Source organism: Tachypleus tridentatus, chromosome 13 (assembly GCF_004210375.1).
Source record: "Tachypleus tridentatus isolate NWPU-2018 chromosome 13, ASM421037v1, whole genome shotgun sequence".
Classification (NCBI taxonomy): Eukaryota; Metazoa; Arthropoda; class Merostomata; order Xiphosura; family Limulidae; genus Tachypleus; species Tachypleus tridentatus.
In genome coordinates this window covers 78,204,203-78,218,656 of record NC_134837.1, presented here as the reverse complement: position 1 = coordinate 78,218,656, position 14,454 = coordinate 78,204,203, and the positions used below count along the sequence as shown (strand labels likewise).

Genomic DNA, 14,454 nt, shown 5'->3' with positions numbered 1-14,454 from the left:
ACATAACTCTCTGGGAGCCAGAGTTCTACTTGATAGACAGTTGCAACTCGTAAATGAGCCACCTATGAACAGGGCTAGCACAATCTTTAAAAGATCCCCCCCCTCCACCTTCTGCATAATACCATACAAAATAATTGTAGTTATGGAGAAGGGAATATTCTTTCCCCCAGACTATTTCTATAGCCCTACATTTTCAATTATTATAATGTTTGAACTGAGAGGTTTTGGCCATGCATTACGAGTTATGTCTACTTCTAACAGCACTATCAAATTTGAAAACAAATGTTAAATGAAATGTGGAAGCAGTGGTGTAACAATTTCTTATCAGAAACTTTTATCAAGAGCTAGGTTAGAATTCAATAAAATAAATCTACAAAAAGATAACTTTACTGTTTAGTTAAACTTTAATCACAACTTCATTAAATTAGAATGTTTAAATATACTGGTGCTATATGGCAACTTTGTTTTGTTCTTCAGAAATATTGCATTAAAAAGTTTGTTTTTAATTATATGTAAAATAACTTTTAATCAATAGTGTAATACTATAACTGCAACAACAGAACATACAAGTAATAGATTGTTCATGACCTACAATATATGCAAGGACCTGTATTTTAAATTGTAGAAAATGTTATGAATAATGTGTGTTCAAGAGAACTGTCCTCACTTTAGTGTAGTTTCTGATGAGTTGCTGTGTATTGATTTATGGAAAGTTGTTGTATTCTCACGTTATGGTACTTTTCGTTCACAAGTTGGACTCCTTCTGCAAAAAGATTACCTAAAATACACATTTCAAAATTCATTTGAAGATTTGGTTTATGATTACAGGGTGGATTGAAACTACATGCTGGCAAAAGTCCCAGGCGTGATTAATTGGGTTCATGTCTGAAGATGGTGTGAGCTTCTCTATGTGGACAGTTATTTACTCTGATTCAAAACCAATGTTGGTTGAAATGGTAGTTCACAAGGATGAAGTCCACCAGTGTTTCTAGTGTATGCATTCAAGATCTCATCTTTACAATTCCTCACAGCTGTCAAAGAGCCCATTTTAGAACATGTGATGGTTTCCATTACCATTGAAGCTGATGCTCTCTTGGACCACATTAATTGTGTTTAGTTATTCTAATGTTGGGATACCACTTCCAAGGTCATCTCTGCTTTCAGGCTTGTTAGCTGGCAGAGTTGAAACAATAACTGAGTTATTCCTACAAAATCATTAAGTTTGCTGTTAGATTGTGAAAGTTGTTATATTGATCCTAAGCTCAATCTAGTTTATAGTGGGTTAAGTGGATCCTAAAACAGTGTTTCAGGGAGCACAAACCAGATCTCCAAATGCATTTTAGAAAGCATCTTGGGTAAAAATCTATTTATGGTATGGATCTGTGACTTGTAAGTGAAAATTAAAAAAAAAAAAAAAAAAGTGAATTAAAATCCTTCTCTTAAATCCAGAAAGACTATTTGTCTATTAATAAAAATTCATAGGAAAAGTTTAGTATTTATGAATATAGCATCTGAGAAAGGGATTGAACTGCTTTAAAAGAATCCTCTGTAAGTGAAGATATGTTGGGTAGGGTACTGAAATATGTAGATATACCTTGTTTATATTGTGTAATACTTCACATAGTCAAAAATGGTTAACCTAATCTTGTTTAATGTTATTTTTGTGTTTCAAAGTAGGTAGTATGTGTTAGTTTCCATGGGCTATATTGCTTAACATAACTTTAAGACTTTCAATAACAAAGTCTTTCAACAGTATGTTTATATGCTATTTTCAGGTTATGGCCTTATCTATGTTGTAATAACAATGTCCATATGTTAGTGTATATTACTGTGCGTAATTGGAATGTGTATAAACTAAGGAACCTTGTATTCTACAACTTTCCCTTCAAGTAGTTGGAAACATCACTGAAGCTACTGGTAGAACTTGGTCACTAATAGTGTGTCAAACAGTGTGTAAACCACAAGTGCACACACTGTGTATTAATGAAGACTGCTCATTTTGTATGAATTTGATTAGTAACTTTCATAAACATTGTCAAAAGCATTTTTGTAACAAAGTTGTCAAATGGCAAAAGTTGTTTTTTTTCAAAATTTAAGAAATGCATTTCTTAAGCCCAAAAAAGTAATTTGGATGTATTAACCAGAATTAAAAAACAAAACTTCATAAATCAATATCAGAATAACATTTTTATTATTATGAAAGAACTGTTTTCCATCTAAAACAAAATTACATCATAATGTACAACCATGTATCTAATCCCAATATTTATGAGTTTATAATGTTGCAATGATATTTTTGTGAGGAGGAACAAGACAAATTTGTTGGAGCTTTCAGTAGGTTTTTAATACTTTATGAATGATAAATGTTATTAGAACCTAGTTATCTTAGGTTCTTCCAATTTTACTAGACACAGTGATACATAAAAAGTAAGAATACTGCAGCAGGTAAATATTTTAATAAAAGAAAGTTTGCTATATCTATAAACATAATTATATAATTTCTTTTCAAATAAATTATGTTCTTTCAGAAGTCTGTCGACAAGAGATGGCAAAGTATTCCTCGACACTATGACTCCAGTAAAACAACTGGTAGACCTTTATTGCGAGAGAAAAAACAAGTTCACCCAAAAAAATTATTGGGCAAAGTCATAGTTATTGTCATACAGCTTGACAAAAAATTCTTAAAGGGAATGGGGACCACTGTTTTGATCAATTAAAAGTATTTCATCTTAAAGTGAATAATTAATAGGTAAGGCATTAAGGCCAAGTTGCAGTGAAGTTGAAAGTGTGTAAAAATACATAACTTCCCAATTTTTTAGTATTTGAAAATACACATTTATTGTAGGGTTGTAATGGTATATTATACTGACATACCCATGTTTGCTTTAGTATTTAAAAGCCTTCTTATGATTCACAGATGCCAAGGGTGTTGACTAAGTATCTCTTGTAACAATTATGCTCATAAAAAAACAAACTCTGGATATTGATATGTTGCATATGGTCCTGCTAGCTAATAAGGAGGGGAGGATGTGAACGTGGTTCAAAATGTGGCACCCTTTTGGATTGGGGGTAGTATATGAACACAAAAGTCTGAGGGCAAGTTCAGGTCCAGAGACCTTGAAGACCTATCTCAATTATGCCTAGAAAAAAGTCACAACAAAAAACAAATGTAATATGTGAATTAATATAAAATCCAGCTTAAAAAAATTGTTGTAGCACACAGGAAATACAACTCACCTTAATGACTACATAAAAAAAATATTCCTGATAAGTATTTTAAATATACAGCATGTTTCATTTACAAGTTAAGTTTGTATTTTAAATAATATAAATCATTTATTTACAGATAGCATGCCTACCTAAAACCATCTAACATATGATACTTCAAGGCTTGAAAAAATAGACTTAGTACAGCTAAATAATGAACATGAAAAATATAATGCATGTCCTTGTCTAAACAAATGAGGAAAAACCATCAGTATAATTTCTATCAAATCAGGATTTAAAAATAAGTTTGCATTGTGCCTATTGTTTTTTTTTTCCTTAGCACTTGATTTAAATGGTAAAACAGCACTGATTTAAGTTTAAAGTTATTTAATGAATAAATCTGCAAAAAACATTTATAAACAAATTATTAAACATCCTTTAATTTTATTAATACATTATATCTTTTTCAGGTTATATTTCAAAAGCAAAAACTAATTCTCTGAATACACGATGATACCCAAATGCAGAAATTAAATGTACCATCCTCTAACAATTGGTGGGAAGAGATCTGACAGTACCATTTATCCAGCATTAGACCTTAAATTACCATCATACATATTAATTTCACATAGCTCCATTACTAATTATTTTTTTTTTAATGTAATGTCAAACTAACATCAGCTGTTTTTGTATTATGTATTGCTAAACAGACCACTTGCACAATGTTTGTTACCTTAGATGAAAGCACTCGGAACAATAACAAAATTTTTATTCTGTATCGTTTACAAACAAACAGATAATATTTATGGTAAAATTACTAATTATCTAAAACTATTATTAATAATAGAGAAATTAAATATTTAACATCTGTTATTATTTATTTAATTGGTTTTACTAGAAAAAAGCAATGACACAAAGTAATTACAAATTTTGTGCAGATACAGAGAAAGCATTTAATGAAAAGAGTACACTGCTTTAATAATACAGGGTGTTCGGAAAGTCACTGTGCACTTATGTATTTATTAACAGACATGTTTCAATATAGAATACAGGAGGTAAATATGAATGACAATTATAAACAATGTTGAATGTGATCCCTGTTGGCATCAATACAGGCCTGGATCCTTCCTATTTTGTTTCTAAACACCACTATCAGTTGCTGGCTTGAAATAGACTGAATGAATGCTGTTACAAACTGCACAGTGACTTTCCGAACACCCTGTAGTATCCTTTTATCTTTTCAATAGTGTCCTACAGAAGATAACCAAAAACTCATACAAACACTAGCATTTCTTTAACAATAATGCAACAAACTAATTTCACTTTAATCTGAGTTGAAATACATCTACAAACAATAAATAAATCAGCCCGCTTCCACACACACACATGCTGTCTTCCTTTTGCAACTGCACTTTAACAACTACAACATAACATTCCATCTTTTCTGACTGCAATGTGAAGATATAATAGAAAAATATATTTACAACTATCAGTTTGACACATGGTGTATAGAGGTTCATTACAAGCATACAATTTCTTTATAAGCTGTGGTTCAAGGACTAGTAAGCTAAACAATTAACAGAAATTGTTCCTTCTTACAACATGACCACTCATGTAGGTTTCTGTTTTGTCTCTCTACAGCATGCTTGACAAAGGTTTTTTTTTTCAAGAACAAAACTTTCTTCAGAACAGGTCTCGGACCAAGTGAACTCATCACAAATTTCTTTCTTCTATTTTAATACATGTTTAAATACTCAGGACTAGATAGGTGCAACATTTTGACAACAGTTTATTATGAGCCCAAGTCTTATTTATAATGTACAAGAAAAATGTAATTATTCATATCAATGTAAAATATTTAGTATATTATGATTTACTCCTTGGAAAAAGAGAAACTGATATTTTAGAAGATAAACCTTCCAGTAAAGTTGAAATAATGCTAATGGAACAATATCAAATTTATATGGATACTATTTTCAACATTTATTTGTTGAAGAAACACACTGCTTATTTTATAAAATGTTCCAATTCCTTGAATGTCCTATGATCTCAGAATGGGGTTCAAGTTGCACTGATTTGCAGTTGCATCAAAGTTTGGCAGCATTTGGATTAATAATGAACTCTGGAAGCTGTGTTCTAATTATTTCCTGTGCCACCATTAAAATATGGTTAGTACAACAGGTATAACTTCAATGTTTTTAAAAGCTTATAAAATTCATCATCACAGAGCCCTTGATGATGGAATTAAATATATATATACAACTTTTAAATGACTACAGAATGCTATACGATTTATCAAAAGTCCTCAAGAAAAGGCAAGGAAGATTTTCTTTAGAAAAAATAACCACCATGCAGCACCTTCCACATGTAAAAATAAAATTTTTATCATTAAATACACTTCTAATATTGTGGGTGTAGAAATGCTTAAAAAATAATTTCAAAGTTGTTTATAAATATCCCAATACCAATAAAAAAATTTTTATTCACAAGGTGTGCAAGAAAAGTATGTTGGTGAAATAGGTAGAAAAATTAGATACCAGGCTTATGGAACACAAAATGGAGGTTAAATGTGGTCAAACATATAATGCTATTTTTTTATACACCTAAGCAAATTGGCTTGTAAAATAAATTGGGAATCTGTTAAGCTAATGCATAGAACTATAAATTATGTCAAAAAATGAATCCTGGAAAGTTTGTTAATCCAAAGGTTGCCAAGCTTCAACATATTTAAAGATTAATGTAAATTGATCCCCATTCTGATGGTGTGTCATTCAAGGAATTGAAACTTCCAATATAAAATAAACAGTGAATGTGTGTCTCACACAAACATTGTACATTATAGGATATATGAAACATTGAAACTCATTTCATTTAAATTTGTTATTGTTCCTCAGTATGGATTTAAACTTTAATTACTTTATACAACATTAAAGCTGAGCTGAAATGTTTGCAAGATTTATGTTGAACTCAAAGTTGTTTGTGTTAATTTATCTGATGTTTCAATTTATAGTAAGTTATCTTACATCCTTCAATAAACAAATTGAATAAGAACAATTTTCAAGTAGTCTATAATAAATTCTATAATTTTATGGTGTACAATTTTTGAAATGGGTATTATTACTGTTAGTACACAACATACACATATGCTACAATACAGTTCATTAGAAGCATGTGGTTACAAGATATTAAGGTACTATTGGTTGTTTTACTTGGATTAAACTCACTACATTACAATTATTAATAAAGTATACAATTATAAATATGCCATTTTACACCATATTTCACAACTTGAATGTTTACATTGGTTTTATTTATTTTTGTAATTCATTTTACATTTCATATATAAAGCACATTATATCCAGAACAGAAAAAGGTGGCAGCGCTAAATTCAATATTATGACAAACCAGTAATGTGAATCCTCAAGAACAATTTCCTTGCCACAATTTTGCTATACTAGATACTTTGCATACATTAAAAGTTAATATAAACTTAAGACACATCTATTTCTAGATTACACTACAGAAAGCATGAGCTTCATGTCAACAAAGATTTAAAAGGCAGTATTATAGCAAACAAATTTCACTTATATATAATTATGTGTGTACCCCATTTTATTAAAAATACATTAATTTCCTTGTAATAAATATTTTTCAAAATGTAACTGTATGATATCATTTATTAGCTCTGTAACTGTTTAATATTAAATATAAATTACTAATAATTTTCATACAATTAACCAATAACAACAACTGAACTGACAATTTCAAACAAGTATGTACACATATATGAAGTCAAATCTGGCTGATGTTAATGTGTAGTCAAATCTGGCTGATGTAAAACACAGAAACTGTCAACAGTTTTGTAAAACTGGAACATGACCTTAACCCACTTGCCACTGCAACAGAGGTAAAAAATACCAACATTTTTAACCATGATACAATCTATTTTAAAGACAAAATGCATTTATACATAATTATATTATAAACACAATATGCTGTATAAAATAACATTTGTCTCATAAATTTACTAACTGCTCAAAAGAAAATTTTTTTACTTTCTTAGCATTTCTTGAGATATACTTTAACATTATTTATTTTCATATCTGGTAACTATCCATACAATTTTAAACATTTTTTTTTTTATATACTTAAATGTATGTATGTTTATATGGTGCATGTACTAAGTTCCCTATTTGAAATAATAATCAGTGATGTCGAGAAAACCCACTTGAAGAGAAAAATATATATGTAAAAATGGCTCGTTTAGGTTAAGAAAATTGTTTTTTTATGAAGAGGAGCAAACAATGTTTCGACCTTCTTCGATCATTGTCAGGTTCCCAAAGATGACTGAAGAAGGTCGAAACGTTGTTCGCTACTCTACGTAAAAAAAAAAAAAATCTCAACCCAAATGAGCTGTTTTTACATATATATGTTCCCTATTTATCCTTAACAAAGCCTAAAATATGAAACAATACCAGTGTAAACTACAACATATTAAATATAGTACTACCATCCAGTGGACAAAGAAGGGGTTATTTTTGGGTGATGGTTTTCCAAAGAATGCACATACATGTATTTCTTTGTACAAGTATATACGTTTACAAACCAAGACTGAGTGTTTCTTCCATATAAAAGGGTACATTTCTGAATTTCACTGAGCAGTGAATGAGGAACTTCTTGTCCCTCATCCACTCATAATTTTCTTTGTTAAATATAAAATAAAATAAATCAATCTCCAGCATCATTAAGAGAGTTCACTGTAACAGTAAGAAAAATGTGACATATCAGGAAATATACCAGCCTCTCAAAAGCAGTAGTGTTTATGAGAGAAACCACAAGAAATGTATATCTGAAAACCAGTAGTATTTATAATATTATGACAAACCATAAGAGAAATTTATGTATATGTTTGGGCTGGAAAGGAGTTGTAATTATGATACTAAAAAATCTGAAAGGGCTTGAACAAATAATCATGTATACATTTTGTTAATAATGTTATAATTATGAAGAGAAACTTTGCAAAGAAAACTTAAAATTACAAGCATAAAATATATTTAAATAAAAACTTACTTGTAATTTTCCTTCCTCTCTACCTTTTTGTTCCATAGCCGAGTCTATTACTTCCTGTCTTTGCTGTTGTCGTTTAACTTTCTCAAGGTCTTTAATTCCACGAGTTTCTGCTTCTTTTTTTCTCTGTTCTGCTGCAGTAGCCATTTGCTGTCTCCTTACCGCCTTAAACAAGATTCATGTTACAAAAGATACGTGTTTTCCAGTATATATATTTAGAACATATTTATATTAATTGCATAACCATTTTAAAAGCATACCAGGTTATGATAATAGTTCCACAGACATGTGTTTGCCCTGATATTGCAACATATAAGCTACAAATACTTTTAAAAGAAATTTCTATATTTCTAATAAAATGTTTACAAAAACATCATGTAGATTTAGTGAAACCAAGAAAAATGAGGCATCTTAAAAAATAGAGAACTTATTTAACAATTACATGCATATGAAATTTGTTTACAATCATGCATTGTCTTATTTTAAAATCTTTTAAATAAATAAAATAAGTTAGTAGGTTGGATGTTAATGGAACTGACAAAAGTGGAGAAAAGACTGGCTTTGTGGTAGAAAACACAAATTACTGGGCATTTTCTAATTAGAAGAGTTAATTTCTTGGGATGGAAGAAGTTTTCTATAAATTAGAAATAAAGTTTAAGAAAACAAAATAATAAACACAGGATCCTCCCCTAGAAGGATCAAAATATTTGGAATTTCTGCCTTTGAATTTGTTAAATTACACAGTTATGGTATAAATCTGTGATAAAAATGTATTTACTAGATTCTTTGGTGTTTTCAAGGATTAAAGTTTTACATTTTTGTATACAACTGAAATTCAATTAGTTTATCACTATGATTTCAGCTGAAAATCACTTGTCAGTTAAATCAGTCCATATTTATAATTGTATCTCAACACCACCTTAAACTGTAGTATGTTATTACAGTTACAGTGGAAAGAGGTACTTTTTATTACATTTACATTTCATACTGTACTGATACTCCAGCTGTAATATGGCATATTATTAATAGATTGAATTACCTTAATGTTAAATTAAATAATGTCAAACTTCTTTAAGAACTTACTCCTTATAGCTGTAAGAAGAATTGATTAGTGGGACATAAAATAATCAATTAATTAAAATTTTAATTAAATCACATATAATGTCATGAAAATAATCAGAAATAATGTTTCTAACTGTTACCATTTTTTATTATTCCAACTTTTTAATTGTTTTAAACATTACTATTATGATTTGTCATTATTATTTTTTTTATTTACAATTAATTACAGTTTGCCATGTTAACTGATTAGTATTATGATTCATGAAAATAAGCAAATAATAAAAAAATAAGGCATCTTGTTATTACTATTTTTAATAAATCTAACTATCCAGGTAATTAAAATATTGCCATAATATACTTTTGTTGCTAAGCACAAAGGTACACAACAAGCTGTGTTCTGTCCACTGTGGGTATAAAACCTAATTTGTAGCACTGCAAGTTGTTTTTTAGCCATCTTGTAAAAATAATCACTTAGTTGAAAGTAAGCAGTTAATAAGCCAACAACTAAGAAGTTAACAAATCCCATTAGTTGTGCAGTTCTATAACTGTATATATGTCATAGTATTTGTGATATCATCTAATTGTGCTTTCTTATATTTAAATCTAGGTGATACAATGTATAATATCACATTTTCATCAATCCTTCAACACAAATGATTTGAACAAAAATAAAAAACTTAATAACCACCTCAACTTTCTTTCAAATCACAAATACAAATAATGAAAACTCAAAAGGAGTCCTCAAAGGAGTGTTAACTAACTAGTTCAAACTGATGACAAGCTTTTATCAAAGATATGGCATGTGTTTTCTTATAGCAAAGCAACATTGAGCTGTCTGCTGTGTCCACCAAGGGGAATTGGACCCCTGATTTTAGCATTGTAAATCCGTAGACTTACCACTGTACCAGCAGGAGACAAGATATGGTTAATAAACACTGAAGAGAAAAAGTCATCTGGAAACAGAACAATTTTCTGACTCAATTTTTTTTTTTACAATATTTCACACAAAATTAAATCCCCAAGCTAGTGGATAATTTGTTATTAGGTCATCATTTTCCATATATCATAACATTAAATGATACATGGAAATCACATATGTTAAAAAATGGCTTCTTGTTTTATGCTGAAGCAACAAAACTGAAAGTTTTTACACTGGCTGAAACATAACCTCTGCATATACAACTTACTGAGCCTTCTGGAGAATGCTATGTTAGTGATAAGCTTATCCAATTTCTTGTATAGGTATAAATCATTTAAGTGTAATAAAATTGTTTACAACAGTATAAAACTATGCAACATTAAATATCTGGTGCATTATTACTACAAGATATGCAACATAAAACTATATTTTATAAATAATCTCAAATCCTTCTATGACAATCACCTATAACTTTCAGTATCAAAGTCAAATATTTGTACAAACTTCTGTTAAAAATGTTTTGCAAAACAAACTGGTCATATGAATCATGCTGCATTTCGACAGATTATAAAATGTATGAAACAAAAGTGTTAAAAAAAAGAAGAAAAATGATGATTTATCTTGAAACTTGTACTTACATACTAATTTTGGTTGTGAATTTCTGTCTCTTCTACTTCAACCATGTTAAGTATTACTTGGAATATAATTAAATTTTGAAGCAAAAACATGTTATTTCCCATCTCTGGAAATGAGTATCAGTTTCCACACATTTATAGAACCCATGCATAAATCAAAGATGAACTATAATATTCCAGTAAAATCACTGTGTTCACCTTATAAAGTTGCTATTAGATATTAAATTTTCCTTATTTAACATGCAATAATATGAATTTTGACGTACAAAAACTATGGATCTGACTCAAACAAAAATATTCCAAATGGCCATTTTTGTTGATATATATATAATTGAAATCTTACACAAATGCAGAAACTTAATTTTGAAGTAAATAAATAAAAATAACAACTTACAGGATCAGGATTTGAATATTCGTCTGATGATGAGCCCTTGAAACATTGCAAGCAAAGCGACAATCCCATTTTGAAAATAAAAATAAGGAATAACACGTAATCCTTTATAATAAGATGTTTACGTGAAAGTCAAGAATAATCGTAGATTTTACTTTATTATAATTTATATTGTTGAATAAAACAAATAATTTACTCTACGAATAATTAAATCCTCCTAATTAATTCTATCATTATTGTTATAAATATTAACAATGAACGCGGGTCTAATATTACATACAAATGATTTACATAGATATGTTATTTAGGTTTTCAAATTCATTCAGTTTAAAAATGTTTTAACTTTTAATAATTTATCATCGTTTAGTTTACTATTATTTTATTTTTACTCAAAACCGCTTTTTATGTTTATTACATAACGCCTACCCTGTTATCTATTATTTCTATAATAAACAAGAAAAATAATAAATAAAATTAATAATCGGAAAATTATTTATATTTAAGTCTAAGCTCAAGAGAGGTACAGTTCAATTTACACTTTCATCTACGTATTAATTTATTTACTCATTATATCTGCTATTGTGCGGCTATATATATATATATATATATATAAGGCCAATGACACTTTTCTTCACTTTACCTATTTAGTGTATAGCTTTTTGTCACAATGACCACAAGGCATGTTTAAAACAAGAGGTTTAGGTTATTTTCACATTGTCAAAACAGCAAACTGAGCGCTTTGCATCGCCAAATATGTTTCATAAGTGAAATAAAATAAATAAAAACATAGTAAACACGTTAATACGCAAGATACAGTGCAGCAAACTTCATTTTATATTACCAAAATAACTTCATTAGTCGTTGTTAGATTTTCCCTTTATTGAAATAATGACTATCTTTTGTATTTCCTTTCATTTACTTCTTAACTTAGGCTGAACATATCCAAGTGGCTATCATGCCAATACTGCAAATATCCACGACTTCCATCTCGTTACAACTGACAACTCAGTAATAACAGCCACTGATATCTGAAGACCCAAAACATTTGTTTATGCTATTTTCCCAGTAATAAAATCTAGTATGAGGGAAGTACAGACAATAGGAGTTCATTGCAATCTTGTAGCATTTATCGAGTCTGAGACCAAGTAGAGTTTTTTTTTGTATAAGTCTCCCAGACATGTGCCAGCAAGAATAATCCAATCATTTATTAGATTGAATCCATCCAAGAATATGGAAAAGATACTGACACCTCCAGTGAGATAGCTTCTATCGGTGAGATGATGCACACTAATTAGTGAATGAATTAGATGAACTATGGGAAATTGACGAGATTGTCTAAGCAAAAACCTGTATACTTCTGGGGTACATATAGACCATAGAGGAACCGGTGACTGTGCACAAATGATGATAGTCTGCCACTAGCAAGTAGTTGCTCTTCCAAACCAAAAATTGATTACAGATGAATGAAAGTCAGAGTCCCTAAAAGTGTCGAGGACACTATGATATTTAGATAAGGCAATGATTGAGAACTGTAAGGTAGGGATCTTGTCATTATCACACTATAACCATCTTCGTTCATGTTACAGCTCTTACATACTTTGATATTTAAGTACTATAAAATGAAAAATACCACTAGCTAGTTTAAGTACAAGTTAGCCAAAGTGATTAAGAAACCAATCTTCAATATAAATAATTGGAATTGAAAATGTAAAGTCAATCTGATCAGTCAGAGAGGTACGTAAATTACAAAAGAGTCAAAACTTCCTGATTAAGCCATTAATCTTTGCTAAAATATACCTATAAATAGAGTAATTAGCAGACTATCTTGGGCAGATGACATTTTTATGTGCTTTACTTGTACTTGTGTCATGTTCACCAATAGTACATTCATCCCTAATATTTGTGGGCCTCTCAATCCCCAGACCTTATTGGGTATTAACTTGACAGGTACCTTCTAACAGTGCCATTTCCAATTTCCATTACTATGACAACAACCAACGCAGCTTACTCTCAAACCCAGAACTATTCCTTCCACTGCCATCTGGTTATGTAAACAGTGCCAAGTTCCAGTAGAAAAGGAATGGGGTCGGTTCTGCATATTGGTTTCTATGTCCATGAGCTTCCACGAGTTAACAGATAGCAACCTATACTTCTGAGAATTAAAATCCACTAATGCTTGCATTGTCTCTCTCTCACAACTTTATTTCAGAAGAAAGTTTAGTAATGGCTTCTTGCCGTCCCTTCTGATACACTTACTGTTTGCAGTTTCATGCATCTTAAAGTGTACCTCGTACTAAAACAATATTAAGGAAACAGTAACAATTACGTGTTTACTAAGTACTTCGATTTCCATGATTGAAACTATTCCATCATAACGAAAAAAACACCCTCGGTACCCAAATTCATAAATCATTATGATATTTAAGTTATTGTTTACGAAATCCATTTACTATTCTAATTCCGTTAGACCCAAATGATCGAGATTTTACATTTCTTTTATAAAAAAAAATTCTGTAACTCAACAGTGAGTCTGCGCTCCCATTGCCAAGTTGGACACAACACAAATGGCCCATTGTGTAGCTCAGTGCTAACATCAAACAAAAAATCGCAATTACTTTTATTCTTCAATGAAATTTCACTTCCTGCCAAATATTTCATTACTAAAATTTAAACATTATATCACAAGTATTATTAAAATAAATAAATGCACTCTGTATCTTCAACCTACACTTAACAATCATTGACAGAGCACAAACATAGTATAACTCCATACATTCCAGCATTAACTTCACATGTGAATAGGAAGAAAGCAATCAAATATCTCTTCTTAATCTCAAAATTACAAGAACCGACACACAATTTAAAACAGGAATCCACCGAAAAATCACCCATACTGGACTATACGTTCCTTGGGACTCAGCACATGAAACAAAACAAAAACTCAACATACGAAGAAACCAAATAAACACAGCCATAAAACTATGGTCACCAGGTAAAATTAACGACGAATTAGACAAAATAAAATTATACTTCATCAACATCAACAAGTTTCCTCCACAAACCGTAGAAAACATTATACGTACACACCTAGACAAAAAGCAAAATCAACAAAAGTAAATATACCTCACGATTTAAAAAATCACGAAACCATATACGACTACATACCATATATT

At 29.9% G+C, this 14,454-nt stretch overlaps 1 protein-coding gene across 1 annotated transcript; it reads right to left on the bottom strand.

The window, feature by feature from the left end:
- Positions 1-2,170: 2,170 nt before the first annotated feature.
- Positions 2,171-11,726, bottom strand: Svip (small VCP interacting protein). The gene is made up of 4 exons (XM_076477949.1): positions 11,708-11,726; positions 11,285-11,320; positions 8,278-8,439; positions 2,171-4,458 (listed from the first exon to the last, which is right to left on the bottom strand). The coding sequence occupies exons 3-4, from the start codon at positions 8,419-8,421 to the stop codon at positions 4,396-4,398; spliced, it is 207 nt and encodes a 68-aa protein (XP_076334064.1). The 5' UTR covers positions 8,422-8,439; positions 11,285-11,320; positions 11,708-11,726; the 3' UTR covers positions 2,171-4,395.
- Positions 11,727-14,454: the final 2,728 nt, after the last annotated feature.

Bases quoted from the DNA above. Each gene is read 5' to 3' on its own strand.
- Svip (XM_076477949.1), bottom strand. From the start codon at position 8,421: ATGGCTACTGCAGCAGAACAGAGAAAAAAAGAAGCAGAAACTCGTGGA. The intron at 4,459-8,277 runs GTAAGTTTTTAT...TATCTTCTGTAG, and splicing joins GAGAGGAAGGAAAATTACAA to GACACTATTGAAAAGATAAA.